At 37.1% G+C, this 27938-nt stretch overlaps 1 protein-coding gene and 1 non-coding gene across 2 annotated transcripts in view; one reads left to right on the top strand and one right to left on the bottom strand.

The window, feature by feature from the left end:
* The window catches only part of RP1 (RP1 axonemal microtubule associated), a 249468-nt gene that overhangs the window by 7986 nt on the left and 213544 nt on the right, over positions 1 to 27938 (bottom strand). Inside the window, exons 26-27 of the mRNA XM_049782407.1 lie at positions 19540 to 19694; positions 7036 to 7114 (exon numbers count right to left, since the gene is read on the bottom strand). Coding sequence (XP_049638364.1) covers positions 7036 to 7114; positions 19540 to 19694 — 234 coding nt within the window. The remainder of the gene's footprint in view (positions 1 to 7035; positions 7115 to 19539; positions 19695 to 27938) is intronic.
* Positions 10864 to 10996, top strand: LOC126021146 (small nucleolar RNA SNORA51). The gene has a single exon (XR_007499755.1). It is a non-coding gene; the product is annotated as a small nucleolar RNA SNORA51 (small nucleolar RNA).

The following is a 27938-nucleotide window of genomic DNA, read 5'->3' as shown; positions in this document are numbered from 1 at the left end:
GAAGGGCACGAGGACCCTTGGTGGAGGAAAACATTTAACCAGTAGAAGGGGTGGTACTGAAAGATGGTTCAGTGTTATGTATGAAACCCTACTGCAATAACACTGTAACCTACATTACAAATATATATGTATGCAGCATATATATTTATGTATATGCAATAAACACATATCTATACATCTATGAAAGCAGACTAGCAAGTGGGAGGCAAATTGGGAAGGGTCATTGGTAGAGCAAAGTGAACACTGGTAAAGAGATTGATATTAAAATACTGTGTTCCTAAAGCCCAAAGATAAATAACTTTGTAATTTCACAGTGACTTAAAACAAACAAACAAAACTTTCTGCGTGGGTCAAATGTGTATCCTTGGAAAAATTAGCACTCATTTCTTCTTGACATTTTTTTAGGTTTATATTGTGTGTCTGACATTTTTTAGGTTTATATTGTGTGTCTGTTTCCATTTCTAGTTTATTTCATCTAGTATTCTCTTGTGCTTTAGAATATATTATGCATAATAGTGATCCAAAACTTTCAGTGAATTCGTGAATATATAGGAGCCAGAGAGATAATTCAGAAACTAAGTGCATGCTTTGCATGCAGGAGGCATGATTTGTTCCCTTGTACCACATAGTCTCCACACCTGGGCCTAAAACCCCCCTGGAGCAACCCCTAAACACAGAACAGCCTTCTGCTATGACCCAAACTCAAAATTAACAAATTACCTTTTAAACTTTTGAAATATAATATAAAGCAAGCATCTTTTCTACATCCTAGTAAATTCTTAAACTTGAATTTTAATGAGTTTCCATTATCTTATCCTCTATGTGTCTTAACCTTTATGATATTCTGATAAAGTTTTTTTCTGGAGTTGTATTAATGTAAGAATTTACATGCATCACTTCTTCTGTGATATTTTATCTTATTGTCATGACCACTTCCTCTCTTGAGATCATAGGCCCCTTCACTAAGGGCCTGGAGAAACTTATTTGATATCTCTCAAATATCTCTCAGGGGCATATAGTTCTTGATTTGGACTTTACTTTCAGCATTATATTTTTTGTTATTGGATGCAGTCTCATTTTTGAACTACACATTTATACAAGATATTATGTAGGTTTATGAATAGGAGGAGAGGAATCAGAAGAACTGTAGGCCTTTCTGTCTGTGTATAAACTCTATGAGAGATGGGCAATAAAGTATCACCAACAAACATGACAATAGTAGTTATTGGTCCCTGTTCAAGATGTACCTTTATGACATATGCAGCCATTTCTGGGTTGAAGCCTTCACTGATAAAGTCTTCAATTTTTTCAATTATAATATACATATTTCTCTCCTTAGACTGCATTTTTCTCGAAGAAAACTAGTCTTAAATCAATTGAAATGTTTGCATTCATAAATTGTTCAAAGATGATGAAGGCAAGCTTTTCAGAAAAGAAAGCATAAGTGACAGTAGTGTAGTTGGTTATTCACGTGGAAAAAGGTGACATCTCATTCTCTCTTCATGTAGCATAACAATCACCTGCAAATGGAGTAAATGTCTAACTCTTAGAAAAAAGATTTTCTATGCATGTATACATATACATAAAATGCATACATATATGCATATTTATCTCTGTCATCTGTCAGAAAACTCCAAGAGTAGACAAAGCTTTCTTAAGATGCAACCTATGCTGATTACTAGATAAAATACCACACTGTTAAAATCCAACTGCCATACCAACAAATAATTTAAGTTTATTAGAGGGTACCACAAACTGGAAAAGTTTTATAGAGTTAACACTACTTTGTTCTCTTCTTAAATCACTACAAATCAGGGGCTCCTATTTCCCAAGAATCTTTGCAGCTATAACTATATAACCTACTTTCTCAGTAAATAAAGAACAGAATGCATAAGGATAGTTTCATTTCATGAACTTAAGAGACATTGTTGCTGAGAACTCCCTCCTCTTTCCTTTGTGATATGACCAGGTCTGAGAGATCAAAGAATTTGAGTTCGGTGGTTGTGTCGTAAGATGAATGATGCATGGATCTTTGTGTACTGGTTGTAGCAAAGCCATCACAATGGTTCACATTTGTATTGTTATCTAAATGTTAATAAGCCTTTATTTTAGAACCCTTTTAAAGGATTTCATTAGTTGTTTTTGCCTTTATTATATAAATTATAGTCAAATATGTGTATTTCTACAGAAGAGTAAATTCAATAGATAATTGAAAATAAAAGAATGTCCACTCTCTAGATATCAGGGAATGAAAATAAAGTCAACTAAAATTATCAAGTGTATTTTCAGTATTTTCAGAGATATCTATTAATTAGCAAAAGTTATTATAAAAGCAAGTGATTTTTTTGGTTCTTAGTGTGATCCAAGAACCGGCAGCGCTCAGAGGGGTTACTCCTGGCTTTATGCTCAGAAATCGCTCCTGGCAGGCTCGAGGGACCATAAGGGATGCAGAGATTCAAACCACTGACCTTCTGCATGCAAGGCAAACGCCTTACCTCTATGCGATCTCTCTGGCCCCAGCAAGAGAATTCTTAAAAGAAATGATTCAAATATTCAGGAGGGTAACTTTGAGAGAGTCTGTAAACAAAGCACAGAGAGGTAGAAGAACCATTGCTTTTAGTGATGCTTTAGGTTCAAAATGGGTGGCAGGTTATCAAATTGTATCTTACCTAAATGTGGAAGAGGTTAAAAAGAGAAAAATAGCAACCACCCAGTATTAATTTTTTTCATTAAAAAGTGGGCATGACAGTAAACTTCAAGAGCGGAGAAACCTTGTATCCTAGGCCAGGGAAATTCCCTCTCTAATGAACGCAATTTTTACTGTGTCTATGCAAAAAAAAAAAAAATAGCACGAATTAAATTTTTGTTTGTTTATTTGTAATTGTTGTTGCTTGTTGCTTGTTTTTTTCTTTTTGGGGGGTCATACCCGGCAGTGCTCAGGGGTTATTCCTGGCTCTACACTCAGAAATCGCTCCTGGCAGGCTCAGGGAACCATATGGGATGCCAGAATTTTAACTTCTGCATGCAAGGCAAATGCCATACCTTCTTGCTATTTCTCTGGCCCTTGTTTTTTTCTTTTATTTGCCTTTTCCCCCTTGTGCTTTGATTCATCTTTATTTCAGGACCATGGTTAGTGTTTGGTTGTTGTCTTTATTGCTGTGGTGCTTTTCAGGTTTTTGTTTGTTTGTTTTTGTTTTGGGAGGTTAATTTTTTTATTACTTTATGTTTTCCTTCCTTTTTCTTTTTTTTTCTTAAACTTATTTTTATAGTCTCTAGAAGGACTCTTCCCGTTTTTTGCTTGTTTGAATTTGTGCCCCCTTTTTCTTTTTCTTTTTCTTTTTTTTTTCTTACCTTCAAACAGAACCACATAACTTGAACCATCTTGTTCTGCCTCACAAATTGAGGGGGGAATAAAGGAGGGCACCGAGATAAAACAGTCGTATGAACATTGAGTAGAAATAAAAAAAGGATCAGACTTAAACACCAAATCCAAAGCCAAGGACAGCAGAATCAACGCCCAATCTACAACAAGCTAGACACAGAAGGGACCACTTATACTAGCAGCCTGGGGGTGGGGGGGCAAAGGAGGAGTATGTGGGATGCATGCTGGGAACGAGGCGGGAGAAGGAGGACAACATTGGTGGTGGAAATGCCCCTGATTCAATGTCACAATGTACCTAAAATACTACTGTGAATGATTTGTAATCCACTTTGTTCAAAATAAAAATTATTAATAAAAAAGAAAGTCATTCTAATAGTTCTAAAATAAAAAAGTGGCAGAATATTAAAAAAAACTTCATAAAACTTAAAATGCACTTTTTTTGGGGGGTCACACCCGGCAGTGCTCAGGGGTTATTCCTGGCTCCAGGCTCAGAAATTGCTCCTGGCAGGCACAGGGGACCATATGGGACGCCGGGATTCGAACCGATGACATCCTGCATGGAAGGCAAACACCTTACCTCCATGCTATCTCTCCAGCCCCTTAAAATGCACTTTTACCATTTGCTTTCAGCTTTCTATTTTGTTGTTGTTTTGTTTTGTTCCTTTTGGGGGGGTGGGGGCATACCTAGCAGCAATCAGGGGTTACTCCAGGCTCTGCTGTCAGAAATCGCTCCTGGCTCTGGGGATCATCTGGGACGCCAGGGATCATACCTGCATCCATTGTAGGTCAGCTGTATGCAAGGCAAACATCCTACTGCTGTGCTACCACTCCATCCCCAGCTTTCAGCTTTCTTAAGCTGAGTTCCAAAGAGCCAAATCACCACATGCACTAGAGAATAGTCTTCCAATAGTCAAGTATCTTACCATATCCTGGGCTAATCCCTCAGCCCAGCTATTGCATTTCATTTCTTTCTGGAGGAGGAACATCAGGTTCTTCTGGGACTAGACAAGGCAACCTTGCATGTTGTCAGATACAGCACTCATTTCAAACTTTATACATCTGAGACTATATAAGCTACTTATCTTCCAGCTTCCTGCCTCTACAAGGCACCTGTGAGGAGAGGGGCCTACATCTATGTACATCTACATCCATGCACAGCCTCTAACAACCTGCTCAGAGTAGAGCGAAAAGCCCTTACATCAGAAACAGTATATTTAAGTCGTCAGGGGATGGCATGAATCAGAATACCCAAGTCTGCACTCAGCCAACTCCGCAGACTCGCTCTGTTTTCTAAAGATATGTAAACGAAGTCATGAAAATTGTAGATACACTGGCCATGCAGTTCAAAGCAGGCAATTTCAGGAGAAGAGGGCAAACCAGGACCCCACCCTGACAAAGGCATGTCTACTGCATCCACAATAGATGCTTCTTTTTGTTTTGTTTTGGAGCCACATCCAGAGGCTCTCAGGAGTTACTCCTGGCTCTGGGAACCATATGAGATGCCAGGAATTGAACTGAATCCAGGTCTGTCCTGGGTGGGTCATGTGCACAGAAAATGCCCTACCACTGTGCTATATCTAAGGCCCCACAATAGTTGCTTCATCAGTCATCTATGGCTCTCTGCAGAGACACCAAATTGGCCCAAACTTCAAGTAAGTGAGTATCCTATTTGACCTGACATCACCAGGATTTTTTCAGAGCGAATGTAGGCACTCATTCTTATCTCCTTCTCATACTTCTGGAAGCCCTGGCATGCAAAACCATATCTCACAAAAGCTGCATTATCAGCAATAATGATTGGAATTCCTGGACTTCTTGACTGCATTTGAGGCCATGCATCTGCTCCAAGATTTTTTAAATACTGTGATTCCCCCTAGGAATACACTAATTTCGATACCAATATGTATATGAAGCCACCTATTATTCAGAAACAAAAGAAGTAACAGAATGATCAATGGCAACATAACCTAACAGGGGTCCTCAAACTTTTTAAACAGGGTGGCCAGTTCACTGTCCCTCAGATCATTGGAGGGTCTGACTCTAGTAAAAAAAAACAACTTATGAACGAATTCTTATGCACACTGTATATATCTTATTTTGCAATGAAGAAACAAAACAGATACAAATACAATATGTGGCCCGTGGGCCATAGTTTGAGGACCACTGGGACCTAAGCCTTCTTACAATAACTTAATGGCTTCATTGATAGATACAATATTTTTCACAAATGCTCTTGTTGCTGTAGTCTTTAATTTTCCTTTCTTTTCTTTTTTAGTAATTTCATTTATATTTAAATAAAAACAAATGTATTAGTATCAACTATGTCACACATGGTCTTAAAGTAAAGTATTTTATATTAAAAATGGTTAGCTTAGGGCCAAGAGCAATAGTGCAGCAGTAGGGTGTTTGCCTTGCACGCAGCTGACCCAGGACAGACTTGGGTTTGATTCCCAGTGTCCCCAAGCCAGAAGCAATTTCTGAGCGCATAGCCAGAAGGAACCCCTGAGCGTCATTGGGTGTGGCCCCAAAACAAACAAACAAAAAAGTTTAGTTTATTTCACATGAATCATTAAATTGCTACAGATTAGAAACACTATGTGATGCAAAGAACACAGATATACATATATATTTTTTCAAAAATATAATGTTCTGTTTTGAGGATAGATTCCAAGTAGAACTGTAAGGTTCTCTGGAATTCTATTATTGATTCTTTGTGTGTGTGTGTGTGTGTGTGTGTGTGTGTGTGTGTGTGTGTGTGTGTGTGTGTGTGTGTGTGAAACCTCTATTCTATTTTCCACTGAAGCTGAATCAGATAACATTCCAACCAATAGCAAATGAGAGCAGTGTTAAGGCAATTGGTTTTTTTTTTTTTTCTTTTTTTTGCTTACTATAAGAATAGTATAACTTAAAGCCAGGAAATATAGTACTCCCCATCCTATATTTTTCCCCCTCAGGACAACCCATGCTATTAAAGTCTTCTGATTCCAATTAAACTTTAGTAGAGTTTAAGTTCTTGAAGAATACACCTTTATAATGTTTCAGCTAGGACAGTCATTGTAACAGTGTTAATTTTTCTTTTCTTTATTTTTTTTGGTAACTCATAAATGAGCAAAATTGTTTTTTTTATTTTTTGAAGTCCTATTATATTTATTTCAACAGTAAATTAAAATTTTCAATGTGAGGCAGGCAAGGCAGACAGGAAAGATTCTCACATGGCAATAAATTCTTGGGGCAGCAATTCATTCCTGAGATGTAATAAAAGTTCTTGGTTTGTTATAAAACCAAGAGAAGGGATTTGAATAAGTTATTTTGTCACTGATAAGACCTTTATTTGGTTTGTTTGTTTGTTTTTTATTTTGAGCTACATCCTGTGACATTCAGAGGTTATTCCTTGCTATATGCTCAAAAATCACTCCTGGATTGGGGGACCATATAGGATGCCTGGGGATCGAACCTTGGTTTGTCCTAGTTCAGCAGCATGCAAGGCAAACACCCTACTGCTGCACCACCTCTCCAGTCCCCCTAAAATGGATTTCAAAAACTAAATGTTTTATTTTATCTTAGCTTCAAGTGACCTATGCATTTACTTCACCTACCTCTGTGCTACTTTTAATAAATTTGCAAAACAAACTTTCTAAAAAAAGAAATCTTACCTGGACCAGTCCCATCATGGCTTATTAGAGCTTTTGTCAATTTTCCAAGAGTTACTGCTGCAATGGAAAATATATCAACCTGTACGTGAACAAATAAATTCAACAATTATTATATTTCTTTTCTAGAAATTTTTTCTAGAAAAATACCACCCTGAAAGTGTGATATTACTGCATTACTCTATTATTACTACTATAAAGATTATCAACTATTTTTTCAATTTAGTTTTATTAATGTTGTATAGTTTACAATAGTATGAATGTCATTATTTTATAATTGCAGAGGACCACATCACTTGCTATTTTTACTTCCAAAGCTCTCACAAATACAAATATATTATTCTCTCTCTTCTCAGCTACTTGGTGATCATTTTAAATATTTATGGGTTTGTGTTTCTCAGCCACACCTGGCAGTGTTCCAGGTTTATTCCTGATCCTGTGCTCAGGGATCACTCTTAGCAATGTCTCAGAGAACCATATGTGGTGCCGGGGATTGAACGTGGGTCAGTAGCATGCAAATCCAGCACTCACTTGTAGTATCTCTTCAGCTCTGTGATTTTTGATATTTAATCAGATTAAGACTGCAACTATGGGGCCGGAGAGATAGCATGGAGGTAAGGCGTTTGTCTTTCATGCAGGTTGGTGGTTCAATCCCGGCATCCCAAACGGTCCCTCGAGCCTGCCAGGAGTGATTTCTGAGCATAGAGCCAGGAGGAACCCCTGAGCGCTGCCAGCTGTGACCCAAAAACCAAAACCAAAACCAAAAACAAACAAACAAAAAACCTGCAACTACATTAGTTGTGATATTACCTAGTGATAGCTAATATTACCTAGTGATATTGTTTAATATTAGGGGTAATATTATCTAGAATAATCCTCTTTTTTTTTTTGGTTTTTCGGCCACACCTGGCTCTGTACTCAGAAATTGCCCTGACTTGGGGGAACACATGGGACTCTGGGGGATCAAACCGCGGTCCTAGGCTGGCATGTGCCTTACACTCTGCGCTACTGCTCTTGCCCCTAGAATAGTCCGTTTTATGTATAGCACTTCTGTTTTATTTCCAAGTATTAATACATTAGCTAAGAGTAATACATCATGGAAGAAAATTTTATTTTCTTATTTTAATGACCAGGAGATATGCAGAGTTAAATTGCCTACTGGCTCAAGTTTATCATTTAGTGAGTGACCAAGCCATGACTCAAACTCAAGCTGCCTACAAAGTGCATGATGCCTAACCATTGTTGTTTGCTTCTTAGTAGATTTTGCTTCAAAAAGTATCTATGCATTAAATCCATACAGTTTAAAAATAACCTGCTTACTAGAAATCAAATGTACATTAAGTCAGTTCCCACATTGATGCATATAACAAGTTGTTAATAATAACTCAAGGTCCTGTGTGCTAATCATAATATCTTCTAAAAGTCACCACTGTATTGACATGATATCACTTTTAGGTGTATTTTGTGTATCTGTTCTTATAAACAAAATCAGATGGGGCCTTATTTCCTGTTTTGTCTAGTTTGTTTTTGTGCACCTTTATGAAATTCAATCATGTATCTTTTGCAGTATTTTTCCTAAATATTTATTTCTGAAAATTAATCAATATTATTTATTTAGTGTGATGATGAGCAATAATCACTTAAAAGTATGGTAACTTACAAGTAGGGTCATTTACAAATGACTCTTCTCAGAATGTTTTTGTGCTCTTTTCTTTTTGTATATCTACCTATATCTCTACATAGATAGAAGATAGATGATAGATAGATAGATAGATGATAGATAGATAGATAGATAGATGATAGATAGATTATAGACAGATTTAGATATATAGGTTGATAGATAAGTAGGTAGGTAGGTAGGTAGGTAGGTAGGTAGATGACGGATGAATGAATGGATGGATGGGAGGTGGTGGGTGGATAGATGATAGATCTAGATAGATATGTTGATAGGTAGATAGATAAATGACAGATGAATGGGTGGATGAATAGATGGATGGATGGGTGGGTGGGCTTATAGATAGATTATAGATAGATAGATAGATAGATAGATAGATAGATAGATAGATAGATGGATGGATGGATGGATGGATGGATAGATGATAGATAGATGATAGATAGATAGATAGATAGATAGATAGATAGATAGATAGATAGATAGATGATAGATAGATAGATAGATGATAGATAGATAGATAGATAGATAGATAGATAGATAGATAGATAGATAGATAGATAGATAGATAGATAGATAGATAGATAGATAGATAAATGAATGGACAGATGGACAGACAGATGGATGGACAGATGGATGAGTGTGTGGGTAGGTAGGTAGATAGATGATGGATGGATAGGTGGGTGGGTTGGTGGGTAGATAAGTATGTTGATAGGTATATAGATAGATTATATAGGTAGATTATAAATAGATGATAGATAGTAGATAGATATATGATAGGTAGATAAATAGATAGATAGATAGACAGACAGTCAAATGGATGGATGGATGCATGCATGCATGGATGATGGACAGATGGATGGGTGGGTGGGTAGATAGATATTTGTGTTCTTTTGTCTCTGCCACATGATAAAGCTTTAATAGATTTAGTAGATTTTCCACAATCCACTTTTTATTTACAGTGCAAAAGATTTAGTCTGGTCTCCCCAGGCTAACCATACTTGTGTCAACATTCCTTTTTTAAGTTTAGCTAACTACAAAGAATGCTATTTTATCATGATTTTTATTCCTGTCCTGGTTATTAGCAAAATGGGGAACTTTCCATGTATATTGTCTAGTACAACCTTATGTTAAAGAACATACTCAAGTGCCATGATTATGTTTTAAATTGTGTTGTTTGTGTTTTTATTTTGATTTGCATGCATCCTATATGTAGACTGGAAACAAGTTCTTGCCTCACATGTATTTGTCTTCCCTCCACTTTGTGATACTTTTAATATCTTAGTGCTATATTAAGGAGCAGAGCCTTAAATATAAAGAAAGCATAATGTCTCATTTTTCTTTATGTTTCTATATTTTGTTTTTATTTCTTTTTGAAGAGGGGGTTTCCAAAATGATGTTGGAAGCTGTGGGATAGGAGAACCAACCAGTGATCATTGCTGGGGTCTCTAGGAAAATGTTGATAGCAGTAACATTAATCAAAAGAGGAGAATAAATGATCTATTTTTTTTGACGTCTTTATTTTGGTGTGGAGATTACGGTTGATGTCTCCAATATTATTTTATTTTATTTTGTTTTGTCTTTCTCTTTCTTTTTGCACTTGAGTATGATTTGATTTCAGAACCGAGATTATTGTGTGGTGCCTGTTTTTATTGTTGTGGTGCTTATCGGTTATTTAATTCGATATTTTTGTGTGTGTGTGTGTGTGTGTGTGTATTGTTGTGGTATTTTAATTACTTTTTTCACATCCTCTCTCAAACTGAGGTTGGAAGCCTCTAGACAGGACTCTGCCTATTTTCAGTATATTTGATTTTTGATTGAGAAGAGGACATATTAGGTGATGGGTATTCCCCTGATTTAATGTGAATATGTACCCAAAATACTACAGTGAAAGATATGTAAGCCATTATGGAAAAAAAAGAAAATTGTGTTTTTAATCAGAAACTTTCTTTGACTTACATGTATTATTATTATATTAATTATATTATATGTTATGTTATGTCACTATATTATGTTATATTAGTTTACCTTATTATGTTAATCAATTTTGTCCTTTAAATGAATTCTTACTTAAAAAAAAACAAAAAAAAAAACAAAAAGAAAACAACAACTTTAGTTTGCCCTGAAGAAAAGAAAAAAATAAATAAAAGATAAAATAAGGCCTCCCAATTCTTACCACAGGCTGTGTTCTTTACACTGGCTGTATAGAAAGAGGAGGTACAGTAAAGGCACCCCATATACACCTCAACACAGGCCCCTTGCCGGGTATGTATTGTGAATTGGGGGACAAAAAAAAAAAAAAAAAAAAGATGAGAGCCATCTAAGCTACATGTAAGGGAAACAGATGGATTTATAAACAGAATGTGGCCTATACATTAGAATTCTATTCAAAATGTGGTACATACAATGAAATTTTATTCAATCTTTTGTAAAAGAAAATTTGTAGACAGGCTACAACTTGAATTGATACTGAAGACTTCCTGCTAGGTGAAATCAGCCAATAATAAAAAGAAAGCACCTAAGGTTCTACCATGAGTCCAAGTCATACAGATAAAAAGAAAGTGGTAGTTACTAGGATCTGGGTAAAGAAAAAAGAGTGAAGGAAGGAAATTTAACAGAAGTCATATTTTGGGATCATATTCAAATTTATCTCTATTTTGTTTTTTGTCATTTGTTTTTTCTGATAATAATTTATTTGCACACCATGGCTACAAAAATGTTAATAGTTGGGTTTCAGTCCTTGACTGAACACCACCCACTCTTTATCAGTGTAACATCTTCCTGCCACCAGTGTTCCTCTTTCCCCCCTCCTACACCCTCTACCTGTCTTTGGGACAGGTATTCCATTTCTCTTTCTCACTATCGTTATCATGGTAGTTGTTAGTGCAGTTATTTCTCTATTTTCACTCACCACTTTTTGTGCTAAGCTTCATATCATGGTCAAAACAACAATGAGATATCATCTCAAGTCAGAAACCTGAACACATTACAAAGAAAAAACAACCAGTGCTGGCATGGATGTGGTGAGAAAGAAACTCTCATTCACTGCTGGTGGGAATGCTGTTTAGTACAACCTTTCTAGAAAAATTGGGCTATTCTTCAAAATAACTTGAAATTCAGCTTCCATATGATCCAGCAATACCTCTTCTAGGAATATACCCTAGGAATACAAAAACACTATACAAAAATGCTCTCTGTATTGCTACATTCATTGCAGCTTTATTTAAACAATAGCCAGAATCTGGAAACAACCCATATGCCCTACAACAAATGAGTGGCTATAGAAATTGTGGTAATTCTACACCTTGCAATACTATGCAGCTGTTAAGAAAAATGAAGTCATAAAATTGCCTATACATGGATGGGCATGAAGACTATCATGCTGAGTGAAATGAGGCAGAGACAGAGATAGACACAGAATAGTCTCACTCATCTGCAGGATTTAAGAAAATGATAAGACAGTATGTTAATAATACCCAGAAGGGTCATTGTTTTTAAAACAATCTTGATCCTACTTCAGTAGGGTCTGTTCTGCCCACATTAGTGGCAACTGATATGCACTATGATAGACTGGAGATCTCTTCACTATAGATTTGCTCCATTCCAATTCCTTATCAAAGAGTTTTAGTTATGCAAGATGAAGAAATTTTTGGAATTTGATGGAAGTAATGTTGCACAGTATGAATGTATTGAATTATGTGTTGAAAAATGGTAGAGGTTGGGGCCGGGTGGTGGCGCTAGAGGTAAGGTGCCTGCCTTGCCTGCGCTAGCCTAGGACGGACCGTGGTTCGATCCCCCAGTGTCCCATATGGTCCCCCAAGCCAGGAGTGATTTCTGAGCGCATAACCAGGAGTAACCCCTGAGCGTCACCGGGTGTGGCCCAAAAACAAAAAAAAAAAAAAAAAAAAAGGAAAAGAAAAAAAAAGAAAAATGGTAGAGGTTGATATCTGTTATCTATGTTTCTCAAGATTAAAATATTTGAAAATCTGATTGTTTGATATATTCAAAATATTTTTTTCATCTTTTATGTTATTTGCATGAACCTTATTGCATGTTTTATACAGAATTGAGCTTACTATTTCTAAATTTTCCCTATGGTGAAACCCATTTTACATTCAGAAATTATTAAAAAGTTATCCTTTCCTGAAACTGTCATGAACATTTTATGTTTTATTCTGGTTCTTCTTCCTTTAATCTACTACTCTTGCCTTATAACAACTATTACTCTGAATTACATTAACTTTGAAATAAATCATGATATCTGTTAGCTTAATTCTTCCCTCCAGCTTTGTGTTTTCCCCCAATAATCCTTAAGCTTAGTTAGGATATATTTATCTGTGTTTTCAGAAAAAAACTCAAAATAGATGGCTAATTTTTATTATTAAAGGTATTTTAGTATTATTATTGCTATAGCAATGAATTATTTTCCTATACTGGTATTATATCAAATTATAAATAAAGCAAGAGAGAAATAAGAATCTCATAATCCTAGGTCTCCCAATTCAAGATGTAGTATATGTTATATTATCTCTAAATATTTATATATAAATATATATATAAATTATGTTATCTCTAAATATTTTTCCATAGTATTTTGTCATTTTTATATAAGGATTTATTATTATGGCCACCATAAAACCTGTTGTGCAATGGGCTAAAAGGAGGTGAAACACGATAGCAGGAATAGCAGCTCTGCAAATAATCTTAAGACCACTTTTTTCTTTTTTTTGTGGCCTTTTTGGGGAGCCACACCCGTTGACACTCAAGGGTTACTCCTGGCTATGTGCTCAGAAATCATTCCTGGCTTGGCGGACCGTATGGGATGCCAGGGGATCGAATTGGGGTCAGTCCTAAATTAGCATGTGCAAGGCAAACACCCTACTGATTGTGCCACCTCTCCAGCCCCGGTTTCCTTTTCTAAGTCCATCGATCCACGTAGCCATTGGTGCTCAGTACGTCATCAGAGAAATATTTATAATATTTATAATAGTGGTTCTATAAAATTATACTTGTGTGTCTCTGTTCTTCTATGAAAATCCACATTTTTTTCAATGTGATTCAATTTCCTGAAAGCCTGAAAAGAATCGGTGGTAGTTCCTCTTGGAAGGTTTGCAGGAATCCGTTCGTGAATTCATCTGGGCCTGGACTTCTTTTTTGGGGAAGATTTTGATTACCATTTTAATTTCCTCAATAGTGATATTTGGATACGGTGGATATCCAAATCATCCTGGTTCAACCAGAGCAGATTATGAGTCCAAAAATTTATCCATTTCTTCCAGGTTCTCATGTTTTGTGGCATAGTGTTTCCCAAAGTAGTCTCTGATTACCCTTTGAATCTCTGCAATATCTGTCGTGATCTCCCCTTTTCATTTCTAATCCAGTTTATTCGTTTCTCTCTCACTTCTTTGTGAGTTTTGCTAGTGGTTTATCAATATTTTTAGTGAATTAATGGATTCTTTTTGCTAATTTTGGTGAGGATTTTGCATCTGTGTTCTAGAATACCAAGTTGTAATTCCCCCCTCTCTCCTCTCTCTTTCTCTCTCTCTCTATCATCTATCTATCTCTATTTCTGTCTGTCTGTCTGTCTGTCTGTCTGTCTCTCTCTCTCTCTTTCTCTCAGGTGTCTCTTGTCTGCTTTTGGTATCAGAGTGATGTTAGTTTCACAGAAACTGAGAATGTTTATGTTTCTTCAGTCTCCTGGACTCCTGGACTGGTTGCAGGATTAGCTGTAGGTTCACTTTAAAGGTTTGAAAATATTCAAGAGCCATCTGGCTTGGGCTTTGGTTTTCGGAAAGTCTTTAATTACCATCTCAAATTTCCTTGACAGTGCTAAATCTGCTCAAGTATTTCAGATTATCTTGTTTCAGCTGTGGGAACTTTAGGGTTTTAGATACTTAAATATTTTTCCTAGGTCCTAGGTTTTGTGGCATGAAGATTCTCAAAATAGGGGCCAGAGTGATAGTACAGAGGTAGGCATTTGCCTTGCACACAGCCTACCAGGCACTGACCCTATTTTGTTATCAGACATCCATATGGTCTCCTGAGTCTGCCAGGACCTATTTCTGAGTGCAGAGCCAGGAGTAAATCCAGAGTGCCACTTGGTGTGGCCCACCTCCCCCCATAAAACAGTGTTTTGGTTTTTTTTTTAAATTTCTGGTGTTTGTTAAATAGTTTCCCCTTACATTTCTTTTTTTTTTTTTTTTTTTTTTTTGTGTGTGGTTTTTGGGTCACACCCGGCAGTGCTCAAGGGTTATTCCTGGCTCCAGGCTCAGAAATTGCTCCTGGCAGGCACGGGGGACCATATGGGATGCCGGGATTCAAACCGATGACCTCCTGCATGAAAGGCAAACGCTTTACCTCCATGCTATCTCTCCGGCCCCTCCCCTTACATTTCTTATTCATTTTATTAGACACTCTCTATCTCCCTCTCTTTTCCTCAGTCTTTCCAGTGATTTATCTATCTTCTACTGGTGATGGGAAAGTTTCACTGGTGAAGGGGGTGTTCTATTTATGACTGAAACACAACTACAATCATGCTTGTAATCATGGTGCTTAAATAATGGTTATATATTAAAATACATATATCTTGTTTATTTTTAAAGATTTAGTTATTGATTTTAATTATCTGATTTGCTCAACTTTTATTGGTCCTTCTCTACTTTCTCAATCTGTGAAGTCAGCCTTTTCTTTCTCAATGTTTTCTTAATTCCAGATGCTTGCGGTTACAATTTTCCTCTTAATCCTGTTTTGCTGTGTCCCACAAGTTCTGTAGCTCATGTGCTTATTTTCATTTTTTTCCCAAGATTCTTTTGAATTTCTCATTGATTTCCTTTATGACACAATGGTTGTTAAATAGTGAGCTATTTTGATTCCAGATGTTAGAGGTTTTTTTCTCTGTTTTGTTTCTGAATAACTTCTATTTTTTTTTTTTTTGGTTTTTGGGCCACACCCGTTTGACACTCAGGGGTTACTCCTGGCTATGCACTCAGAAATCGCCCCTGTCTTGGGGGGACCATATGGGATGCCAGGGGGACCTCGGTCCGTCCTACGCTAGATAGCGCTTGCAAGGCAGACACCTTACCTCTAGCACCACCTTCCTGGCCCCAATAACTTCTATTTTCAATTTATCTCAAACTGAGAAGCGAGTTGATATACTTTCTATCCATTTGATTTTATGGAGTTATAATTTTGCCCAGCATGTAGTCTCCCGTATGCTTTGGAGGAGACTATGTATTCAGCTTTTAATATATCATTGTTGTCATGGTCTCAGAACTGGAGACCACATGTACCCACATCCTAAAGGCCCTAAGGATACCGGCCAGAAGAGATCCAAATGAAAATAATTCAAGATATATCCTGATCAAAATGATGAAAACCATAGATAAGGATACAATACAGAAAGCAGCAAGGTAAAAGAAGGAAATTCCATACAAAGGATTATCCTTAAGGATTAAAGCAGATTTATCTAATTAGAAGATCCATATATGTATATATGTATATATATGTTACATATATATATATACTATCATAGCATATATACTAAATCTGCCTCTTCCATCATTTATTCAAAGCAGGTCATTTATTGTTGATTATTAATCTAGTTGAAAGGTGAGAGAGCATTGTTGAAGTCTTCAGCTACATATTTTACTTCCCAAATGTTTTCTTCCAAATCTGTTAGTAGCTGTTTTAAGTATATTGCTGGACCCTCATATTAATTATATATTTATTTTTATCATGTACATGTATTTAGGAGTATGAGTTCTTCCTGAAGTAAATTTTCTTAAAAGTTTGCCTTGTTTGTGGAATAGAGCATGCTTTAAGTTAGTCCCTTTATTTCTTCTGGTAAATATAGTTTTGAATCTATAAAGTTCCTTAGCTATTTTTTATCAATGAATTTGTGTATCATTCCTTCAAATTTTAATGAGTCTTGCTGGGTGAAGAAGTTTTGGTGAGGCAGTAGTAACACTGAGCTTTTTATTTTTATCTTTTTACTATGTCCATCATTGTCTTTTAGTTCAAAAGGTCTTATTTGATAAATACTGTAATCATTAAGGATAATCCTTTGTATGGAATTTCTTACTTTTACCTCAGTATTCTATCCTTTTCCATCCTTTTCATTATTTTGATCAAAATATGTCTTGAATTCTTTTCTTTCTTTGCCTTTTTTTTTTTTTTGCTTTTTGTGCCACACCCTATGACACTCAGAGTTTACTCCTGGCTCTGCACTCAGAAATTGCTCCTGGCTCGGGGGACCATATAGGAAACCGGGGGATCCAACCGTGGTTCGTCCTAGGTCAGCCACTTGCAAGGCAAATGCCCTACTGCTGCACTATCGCTCCGGCCCCAATGTCTTGAATTATTTTTATTTGGATCTCTTTTGGCTGTCATCCTTAGGGGCTCTAGGATGTGGGTCTATGTGCTCTTCAGCTCTAGGAGCATGACAATTATATATTTGACTGTTGTATTGTCATAAAGGTTGTCTTTCTGGCCATCTGGAATCCCAGTAATTCTTATATTCTTCCTCCTGAATTTATTCCAAAATTCTCTTGTCATCTGATCATTTATTTTGAGGGATTTTTTTTTCATCTTCTATTGTTGTCTAGAGGTTTTCTGGACCTTATCTTAGAGTTCACTGATGATGTCATTAGAAGCTATTATTCTTTTTCTTTTCGGGGAGTAAATAATTTCTTTATTTAAGCACTGTGGTTACAAAAATGTTTGGGGGTCAGAGTGATAGCACAGCACTAGGGCTTTTGCCCTGCACATGTCTCAGCCAGGATAAATCTGGGTTTGGTCCTCGGCATCCCAGATGGTTCCCCAAGCCAGGAGCAATTTTTGAGCTCATAAGCAGGCATAACCCCTGAGCACCATTGGGTGTGGTCAAAATATTTTTTGTAGTTTTGTTTCAGTTATTGAATGTACACCACCCTTCTCCAGTGTAACTTTAATGTCACAAATATTTCTCATTTTTCTCCTCACCCCGCCTGTCTTTGGGACAGGCATTCTATTTCTTTCTCATTATCATTGTCACAGAAGCTGTTCGTACAGTTATTTCTCTAACTGCTCTCACCAGTCTTTGTGGTAAGAGAAGCTATTTCTGTGCTGGAGAGAGCTTCCATGAGTTTTACATTTTACCTATGAAGTTTCTCAGTTCTGACATTTCTGTTTGTAGTTTTATCATTTTTGTTTTCATAACTTCTTGTGTTTTATTGGCCATCTATTCTATAACTTCTTTGAGCTAGATAAATATCCTATGCGTTTCCATTGTGAAGTCCTTTTCAGAGAGCTTATACAGAATAATGTTACTATTTGATTCATCGGGATTACAGTCTTTTTCTACTTCCTCTTACAGTTCTGTGTTGCTTTGCCATATTTCCCTTTGTAGTCTGGAAGTGCATATTTTTTCACTTCATTTTCCATTCTCCAGGATTCATTCTCCAGGATTCACTGGACTAAGAAATCTCTGATGCAGCTGTATAAAATCTGGGATATTATTTCAGGGCCATGTCCTTTGTAACCAAAGTGCTGTCTTGGAACACCAGGGCATAGTCTGGTGCTGGGAAGCAGGTTGCTCTCCCACATTTAGAATTAGTGTGGCCTTAGTGAGCATTTGATACTTAGGTACAGCAGCATTGGCTTCTGCCATCATGAGAATTTTTAAATGTTGGGTTAACTTCTTCCACTTGTTTCCAATATAAGTGGAATGTAATGCAGAATATGAGGTTCCATTCTTTCAGGAATTTTGACCCTCTAGTCCTGCTTTCATAGCTCTAGTAAATCTATAAAACTGTTCAGAGAGATAGCACAGCAGTGTTTGCCTTGCAAGCAGCCGATCCAGGACCAAAGATGGTTGGTTCGAATCCCGGTGTCCCATATGGTCCCCCGTGCCTGCCAGGAGCTATTTCTGAGCAGACAGCCAGGAGTAACCCCTGAGCACCACTGGGTGTGGCCCAAAAACCAAAAAAAAAAAAAACTGTTAAAAACCCAATTTAAGAGACTAGAGCAATAATTCAGTAAATAGAGCATTTGCTTTCCACATGACGGTACTAGATTGATCCCTGGCATCCCATATGGTCATCAGAAGACATTTCTAAGCATAGATCCAAGCTTTCCACTCTCACTACTTCTATTCAATGTAATGTTGAAAGTATTTGCTACAGAATTTAGACATACAAGAGGTATTAAGGGTATTCATATAGGAAAATTAGATGCCAAACTCTAAATACCCTAAGGATTTTACCAAAAATTTCTAGAAACAATAGACTTATGCAGCAAAATGAAAGATATAAAATTGATGCACAGAAATGCTTTTCACCTAGAATCATAGTACTATGGTAAAGTAGTACTCAGCCTTGAACTCAGCCAACCTGGGTTCAATTCACATTACTTCATATAGTTTGCTGAGTTTTCCAGGAGTGCTGCCTGAGCACAGAACCATGGTAAACCCTGAGCACCACTGGTTTGTTCCCAAACAAAACAAACAGGAAAAAAATAAAAGATGAGACCAAATATTTCTAGTTGTCAGCTACCTGGTCATATTACTATAAGCCAAACAGAATTCTCTTCCTGGAAGTAGACTCTTGGCTACTTTTCTTTTGCTGTTGTTATCTTTTAAAAGAAAAAATCAAACGCTAGAACTTATGATATCATTATATGTGGTTAGGTCCCACATACACTTAACTCCAGAATAAAAGGATGCACATCAAGGATCCCTTCTCCTTGTACTTCTCAACTGGGACCAGTTTTTCACTTGATGACTTTCTGTGTTTGTTTCCATTTTTCTTTAAATTAGAAAATTGATAGTGGATAGAAAGTCTTAAAGATATTTTCATTACCTGACCACACCGAAACTTGACTTGATTATTTTTTGATCGATGAAGCCTTCGATTCCCCGAATCTCCTCTGGTGCCAATGAGGTTGATAAAAACATTAGATTCTGTCTCTGCACCTGGTTTCCTGCCAGTGTGCGTGTAGATCTCATAAACCACGACTGAAATGTAAAAAAAAAAAAAGGCTATTTTTCTCAAATTATGATATCTCTGAGTGTACTTTATTACGCTGGAAGCTAACAAGAATTGGTTTCAGATACTTGACATGTGTTGCTTTGTGGAACCTGACAATAGTCAATTGTTACATATGCCTCTGTTCAAACATATTCTTGGCTATTTTATGTTTACCCCTCTTATATAGACTTTAGCTATTCTCAGAACTATTCTTACAAAATAATTAGCAATTAGCCACTGCACTTGCACAATTATTATGAGAGGTTTTGTTTGAAAAGGGAGAAAAAGAATAAGCTCTCCTCTTCCTTAATTAGATAAAAAAAAATTCCCCCGTAAAGCTCTAATCATAATTGGTCACTCATGCTATTACTTCATAGATATTACTGCTCAATAATGATGCCTCAGAATAGTTTTCTGAATAGAAAAGATAGAAAGATCCTAGGAAGGTACAAATTTAAATGCATATATAACATGTTATATTTTTAGAAAGAAAAAGTATAATCAAGTAAATTTGACACCAGGATTTAACTTCTGAGTCATTGGAAGAATTCATTTATTTGAAAAAGATTGCTCTTATTGGTACTACTAATATGAATAATATCTTGGATCCTAGAAGTACTTCTTCTTCCAAGGCCTGAAACTCTTTATAAATCATAGACTGTGCAATTGAACAGTCACATTTATAGAAATTCACATTAACATTTTCTAGAAAACTCAGACATGAAAATTCAACAAGTAAGAAAACAAGGTAAGTGAGAAATACTGCCTGTTTTTATCATGCCTGACCTTTAAAAAGACAAATGTGGTATATTGGGAAATGGTACAAGCAGAGAAAATAAATCCAATTTTTGTGGAGTCTTACATATTCTGAAATATCCAGAAGTAAAATATAATTGATTTTAAGCAGAAAATTAGAACATTCCATGTAGATTTAGGGCATCCAAAGAAATCCTTTAAATTACCTATAAAGAATGTCTAGCTGTATCACCTGAGTAACTTTCTGAACTAAAATCAGTCAGGCATTATGCCAAAATTCTTCATTAAACATGCATGTGTAAAAATATGACTGAAAATGTTTAAGAGAAACCAGAAATTTTTTCTTGACAATTTTTTCAATGTTAGTAGAAGAAGAGATGTATCCAAAAAAAATTTTTTTTTGATTTTTGGGCGGTGCTCAGGAGTTACTCCTGGCTATCTACTCAGAAATCGCTCCTGGCAGGCACGGGAGACCATATGGTACGCCAGGATTTGAACCAACCACCTTAGGTCCCTGGGTCGGCTGTTTACAAGGTAAATGCCGCTGTGCTATCTCTATGGCCCCAGAGATTTATCAAAATTTTAATTGGATAAATTTTATTAAAAGTGTAAAATAAGAGACAGTCACATGCCCCAGCTGTGCCTCAACACCAGGGACTTCTCTGTAGATATGAGCGTGCCCCACCCCCCAAAGGGACAGAAACCTAAGCGTATATCTATTCCAATCTACTCTGTGGCTGCACCATTCTCCTCATATATGGACCCCAACATGGAATATAGAAAATATAGAAAATACTATTCTTCAGGGATGTATATAGAGGAACAACACAGACCTCTACCATGATTAGAGAATGAAGATGGTAGTTCTGATGACCCAATAAATACCAGCCACCTGAATAGCCTCTCAGGTAAAGACTTTAGAGAAGAAATGTGGAGGATGTTCAAATAAACTCAAAAAAAGCCTGAAACAAATTGATGAAATACAACTATGACTCAAGAAGATATGAAAGTAGGAATGAGAACACTTTAAACTGAAATAACAAGGCTAAAATACTTGGTAAGTGAAATGAAAAACTCACTGGAATGTAAAAGTAACAATGAGTAATAGTGAGCAACAGTGGCTGAAGACAGAGGCAGTACGCTAAAGATGAGATGCATAACAGAAAATGTTAGAAAGGAAGAGAGCCTTAAAATGCATGATCAGGTGATAGAAAAATCGTCAAAGAATGTGAATAGATGAACAGAGATGTGTAGGATAAACTCATTGGAAACAACATAAGAATAATTGGAGTCCCAGAGGCCCAGAATGGAAAATCCCATGAAGAATTAGTATTCAAGAATAGACCATAAACTTATAACTAAGTTACCATATATTTATTTTTTAGTAAAAATAATAAATGAATAATGCCCCATTTGTTAATGCTGTGTGATTCAGAAGCTTTATTTTTTTATCATACCATCTGAGCTTTCATTTGCTACAGAAACATTCTCCATTTCTCAAGTACATGGTCATATAAAAACATAAATCTCCCAGTTGTTCCCCATTGTTCTGTTTCCAGGGCACATTGTTCAAACTCAGTATGAATCATCTACAGGAACTTCTCTGGAATAACATACTTCTGCAAATGTGGCAGGAACCTGTACATACATGTGCCCACCCAGGATCCCAAGCTGTGTTGAGATAAGCAAAGTCAATCAGTGCCTGTGAAGCTAAAAGGACCTTCAGTCCTCTCAGTTCTCTCAAAACTCTTCAGCTGTCAAATGACCAAGGACCATAATCTGGCAGCTCTGTTTTATTCCCATGGAAGATAAGCTCTGAGACAAGTTGTATTGGTTGGCATTAATAGATCATCACAATTAGGGATCTACTAGAGGTATTTATTTAAGCCTTCCCTCCAATCCCAAAGTCCATCCAATATTTTTAGGAAATGTGTATATTAGCTGATGTTTCCACACGAATTTCAAAATCAGAAAGAAAGCATTAAAAAGTTTATATCTGTGTGCTTCCTCATGCCATGCTTTTAGAACTCTTCCTCAGATATTTGGCCAATGAAGAGTTTTGCATAGCCAGCTTACTACCCCTTTCTGAATATGGGCATTTTTAACAGAACTGGACCCCCTGGACTTCCCACACTAGCTCAAGTGCATCAGTGTCCACACTGATTTGGGGTGTGTTCTACAGGCAGCACAGCTGAGCTGCCTTCTTAAGACAAATCCTTCCACTGAATCTATAATGTGATTTAATGAAGGAACTGTTTTCGTTTTCTCTCAGGTCACCAAGAATTCTCTTCCTCAGCACTTTTGGTGATGTGATTACATGTGATTACAAACTGCCCAAAGAAATCCCATGTCTGAGACAGATGGTTAATGAGATTCGCTGTTAAATATGTTCACGCACTGCTGTCTGCACTTAAATTTTAGGGTCCTAAACCACAGATTGTGGAAACTTGATGTTGAATTTGCATGTGAGTCTTGGGTGAAAATGGTGGTCTTATTTCTTAAAAAGTTGTAGCTTTGAACTGGAATGTCCTAAGTAGCCTTCTGCATCCCTGAACAGTAACAGCATCGCCTCTTTCACCTTAGCATTGACTCATTCCAGTTGGCAGTGACCCCAGGGCTTACTGATACCACTTGGAAGCACATATGTGAAAGCAAAGAAGAGCCTTAGGAAGGAAGGAGGAAGGAAGGAAGGAGGGAAGGAAGGAAGAAAAGGAGGGAGGGAGAGAAGGAAGGAAAGTAGGGAGGGAGAGAAGGAAGGAAAGTAGGAGGGAAGGAAGGAGGGAAGGGAGTGAGGAAGGGGGTAGAACTCTTTTTGTTTATTAATTTTCATGCTTTTATATTTTTACTTTAGGATTTATTTCTGGCTCTGTACTGTGTCATTCCCAACAGGCTGGGGTGGGGACAAAATAACTTATATGTTTTTGCGGATTAAACCTGGATTAGCTGTGTACAATGCAAGCATCTTACCCATTGTACTATTGCTCCAGTCTCTGGAGTGGAAACTCTTTTTTTGTTTGTTTGGTTTGGTTTGGGGCGGGTCACATCTGCTAGTGCTCAGGGGTTATTCCTGGCTCTGCACTCAGAAATTACTCCTGGCAGGCTCAGGGATCATACAGGATGCCAGAGATTGAACCTGGGTAGGCTGCATCTAAGGCAGATACCCTACCCACTGGGCTATTGCCCCAGCTCTCTGAGGTGGGAATTCTTTTATTTTTATTTTTTCTTTATTTAAACATCCTGATTACAAATATGATTGTGATTAGGTTTCAGTCATGTAAAGAACACCCCCTTCACCAGTGCAACATTCCCACCACCAATGTCCCAAATCTCCCTCCATCGCACCATACCCCCACCTGTACTCTAGACAGACTTTCCAGTTCCCTCATTCATTCACATGTTTATGGTAGTTCTCAGTGTAGTTATTTCTATAACTGCACTCACCACTCTTTGTGGTGAGCTTCATGAAGTGAGCTGGAAGTTCCAGCCCTCCTCTCACTGTCTCTGAGGATTGTTGCAAAAATGACTTTTATTTTTCTTAAAACCCATAGATGAGTGAGACTTCTGCATCTCTCTCTCTCTCTCCCTATGATTTATTTCACTCAGCATAATAGACTCCATGTACATCCATGTATAGGAAAATTTCATGACTTCATCTCTCCTGACGGCTGCATAATATTCCACAATCCTAAGTGGAAAAGGGAAAACCTCTTCAACAAATGATGCTGGCAGAACTGGTTAACCACTTGCAAAAAAGAGAACATAGACCCCCAGTTAACATCATGTATGAAGGTAAAATCCAAATGGATTAAAGACCTTCATATCAGACCTGATACTATAAAGTATATAGAACAACACGTAGGTAAAACACTCCATGACATTGAGAATAAAGGCATCTTCAAGGAGGAAATTGCACTTTCCAAAGAAGTGGAAGCAAAGATAAACAGATGAATACATTAAACTGAGAAGCTTCTGCACCTCAAAATAAATAGTGCCCAGGATACAAGAGCCACCCACTGAGTGGGAGAAACTATTCACCCAATATCCATCAGATAAGGGGCTAATCTCCAAAATATACAGGGCACTGACAGAACTTTACAGGGAAAAATATCTAATCCCATCAAAAAATGGGGAGAAGAAATGAACAGACACTTTGATAAAAAAAAAATGAAATACAAATGGTCAAAAGGCACATGAAAAAATGCTCCTCATCACTGATCATCAGGGAGATGCAAATTAAAACAATGATGAGATACCATCTCACACATCACAACGAATGAGAACGATCTGTGCTGGCGGGGATGTGGAGAGAAAGGAACTCTCATCCACTGTTGGTGGGAATGCAGTCTAGTCCAACCTCTATGGAAAGCGATATGGAGATTCCTCCAAAATCTAGAAATTGAGCTCCCATTTGACTCAGCTATTCCACTCCTAGGGATATAGCCTAAGAACACAAGAATACAATACAAAAACCCCTTCTTCACACCTATATTTACTGCAGCACTATTCACAATAGCCAGGCTCTGGAAACAACCAAGATGCCCTTCAACAGACCAATGGCTGAAGTGGGAATTCTTGAGGGCTAATGGCAAAGCTCCCAGAGGAGGTATCTCAGAGATCAGGTGAAGAATCCAGCAGAGTACGAATTCCATATGGAAGCAGAATACAAGGATATGAACTCTGATGAGCTCTGGGGTCCCAGTTGCTGACCTCACGGCCATTTTGAAGCACCACGACTGGAATGGGGCAGGTCTTGCCAGATATGCTGAGACCTTTGCCTTCTATTCATCCATGATGGGAAAACTTTGGAGGATTGGAATAAAGCAGACACAGAGTGAAGCACTATGAGGATGCTTTGAGAGCCACCTGTCCTAGTTCTAAGATGTCTTTTGTGTGACTTCTGTGATGGAAGCACGCGTGAAAGTGAAAAGAAAAACCCAGAGAAATGGGTGAATCCATCTTTGCTGAACAACCTTCGTATTTCTGAATCAACATGGTGAGCTATTTGTCTGACTACCGGGAATAAACCTTAGGGATATCTCATCCTTGATCATTATCAACACTGCCTCTCTTCTCTTAAAAAATTGCCCTGAAGTGGTTATTGATTTCATCAGTGACCTTTTTAGGTCAGAGTTGTTCTGTGTCCTATTTCAAAGGTGACTTACAAAGCCAGTGATGGGACCAAATTAGGGGTCCCACTTTTTTTTCTCAGTCTAGTGGGTTCACAAAAGCATCTGCTTTTCTCAGAAGTCCGCCATTTTTCTGGGACTGTGGACTTCATGGGAATGTGGGCATGCTAACAAAGACAACGGTCTTCAACAAAGGTGGTTTGATTGACAAAGCTTTCAACAGTCCAGCTGTTTTTTAACCCAAACTCACCATCCTTATCAGTGCTATTTTAGAAAGACAATTATTTTCTCAGGAAAGTCTGATGGATAAACATTTCCATTAGGATGGTTCTTTGATAATTTCTCCAATAGTTGTTCATTCCAAATGAACCTCTGGGCATTTTTCCTATGCACTTGACAGAACTTGGCAAAAAAGTATTCTCTAGTACCCAAATCCAATCTCTCAATTTAGGAAGTGTATGTAGGGCCAGAAGAAGAGGCTGGACCTCTCCAGGTATGTGCAGTAGTTTTTGGAGCTGTCTTACTAGCCTGTCCTAATGAATCTGTAATGAAAATCCTGGCAGGGACATGCAGATTAATAAGGAAACATATTACTTTTCCCCAAAAATGTATCAGGTGGTGAACAAATCAGAGGAAGATGTAAAGGTGTGTTTATATGTGCTTGCATGTGCATATGTTCAAGTGTGTATGTAATTTTGAACATGCTCACCTTGGCAGTGTTTGTCTCCAGGAGGTAATACATCTGATCTCACTACTAATTTAGCTCAGCCTCTAAGTAGCAATGATTTATATTTATAGTCTCAAGACAACTTTTTTTGTTATTTTCGGGGAGGGGGTCACACATGGCAGTGCTCAGGGGTTACTCCTGGCTCTTTATTCAGAAATTGCTCCTGGCAGGCGTGGGGACCATATGGGATGCCGGGATTTGAACCACCGTCCTTCTGCATGCAAGGCAAATGCCTTACCTCCATGCTATCGCTACAACCCTCAAATATTTTTTTCAAGATTTTTTTATTTAAAAAACTTTGGGGCCAGAGCAATGGCGTAAGTGGTAGGGTGTTTGCCTTGTATGCGCTAATCTAGGAGGGACCGCGGTTCCATCCCCTGGCGTCCCCTATGATCCCCCAAGCCAGGGGTGATTTCTGAGTGCATAGCCAGGAGTAACCCCTGAGCATCACTGGGTGTGCCTCCCCCCAAAAAAAATCTTTCCAGTATTCTTTGGGTAGGGAGGCAAAATGAAAACATTAATGGACTTCTAGGGAACTACACTCCTTTTAACGCACTAAACTAAAAACTACCCTCAAGAATGATCTGACATTTTCAGCTTGTCAACCCAAGAATTAATACAGTAATTCTTTTTCAATTGCTCCTCCACAGCATTTGGAGGATCTTCTTTTGCTCAACTTCCTATGTTTAGATTATGAAGGACAAATAATTGCAAAATATAGAAGCTCAATCCCTCCTTATATCTCCTTTGAAAGCAAAACCAAAGAAGTTTCAATTCCATGGTTTTAATTTTCTGTGGTTTCCTGAATATCACAGGAATAGGATACTAATCTATTGATCTCACCAAGAACAACTTTCCAGACATAGTACTCTGCGGGCAAGGTTGCATTTTTCCCTCCAGTGAATTTGAATCTCTAGTTAATTCCTAAACAATGAGATTCCATTATTTTCATTTTTTCCTTTCTTAAATGTTCTCCATGCACACACCATCCAAAAAAAAAAAGTCAGAATTAGGTGTACTTTTTTATGACTGAAACCAAATACAAATATTTTTGTCATGGTACTTAACTAAAGATATAAATAAATAAATCCAAGGCAATAAACAATTGGAAAAGCAAAAAAAAAAAAAAAAAAAGTTTGAAATCACTATGTGTTTAGAAACTTGTGACTTTGGGACTTACCACTTTTAGAATTTTGACTTTCAGGATTCTGGTATTATTACTATATCTTTTAAGATTATGATCAGCATATGTTTTTGTAACTGTTTAATAGAGGAGGTCAATTGTCAAAGAGAGTCTAAATTACTGACTTAGGAGAAGACAGATAAGTATTTTTAAACCAAGACTAAGCCAGAGTGTCTGGTTACAGAGAAATTACAAATTTCTGTCTTTTGATGAGGAACCAAAGGGTTAAATTCACTACAGAAATCTTAATATCCTAAAAAATACATACATATAACCACAGAGTTATTTAATTTAAACAGATAAATACCATCAATATTTTTAGAAAATTTTTTTCTGTAACAGTGAAAACAAAAATAATTTGGTTATCAGACAGAGAGAAAAAAGAATGGAGAAAATTTAAGGTAACATGTTAGTGAATTCTTATAAACATGAAAAATAA

The sequence above is a fragment of the Suncus etruscus genome, chromosome 10, assembly GCF_024139225.1.
Source record: "Suncus etruscus isolate mSunEtr1 chromosome 10, mSunEtr1.pri.cur, whole genome shotgun sequence".
NCBI lineage: Eukaryota > Metazoa > Chordata > Mammalia > Eulipotyphla > Soricidae > Suncus > Suncus etruscus.
This window is presented reverse-complemented; position numbering and strand designations above follow the sequence as displayed.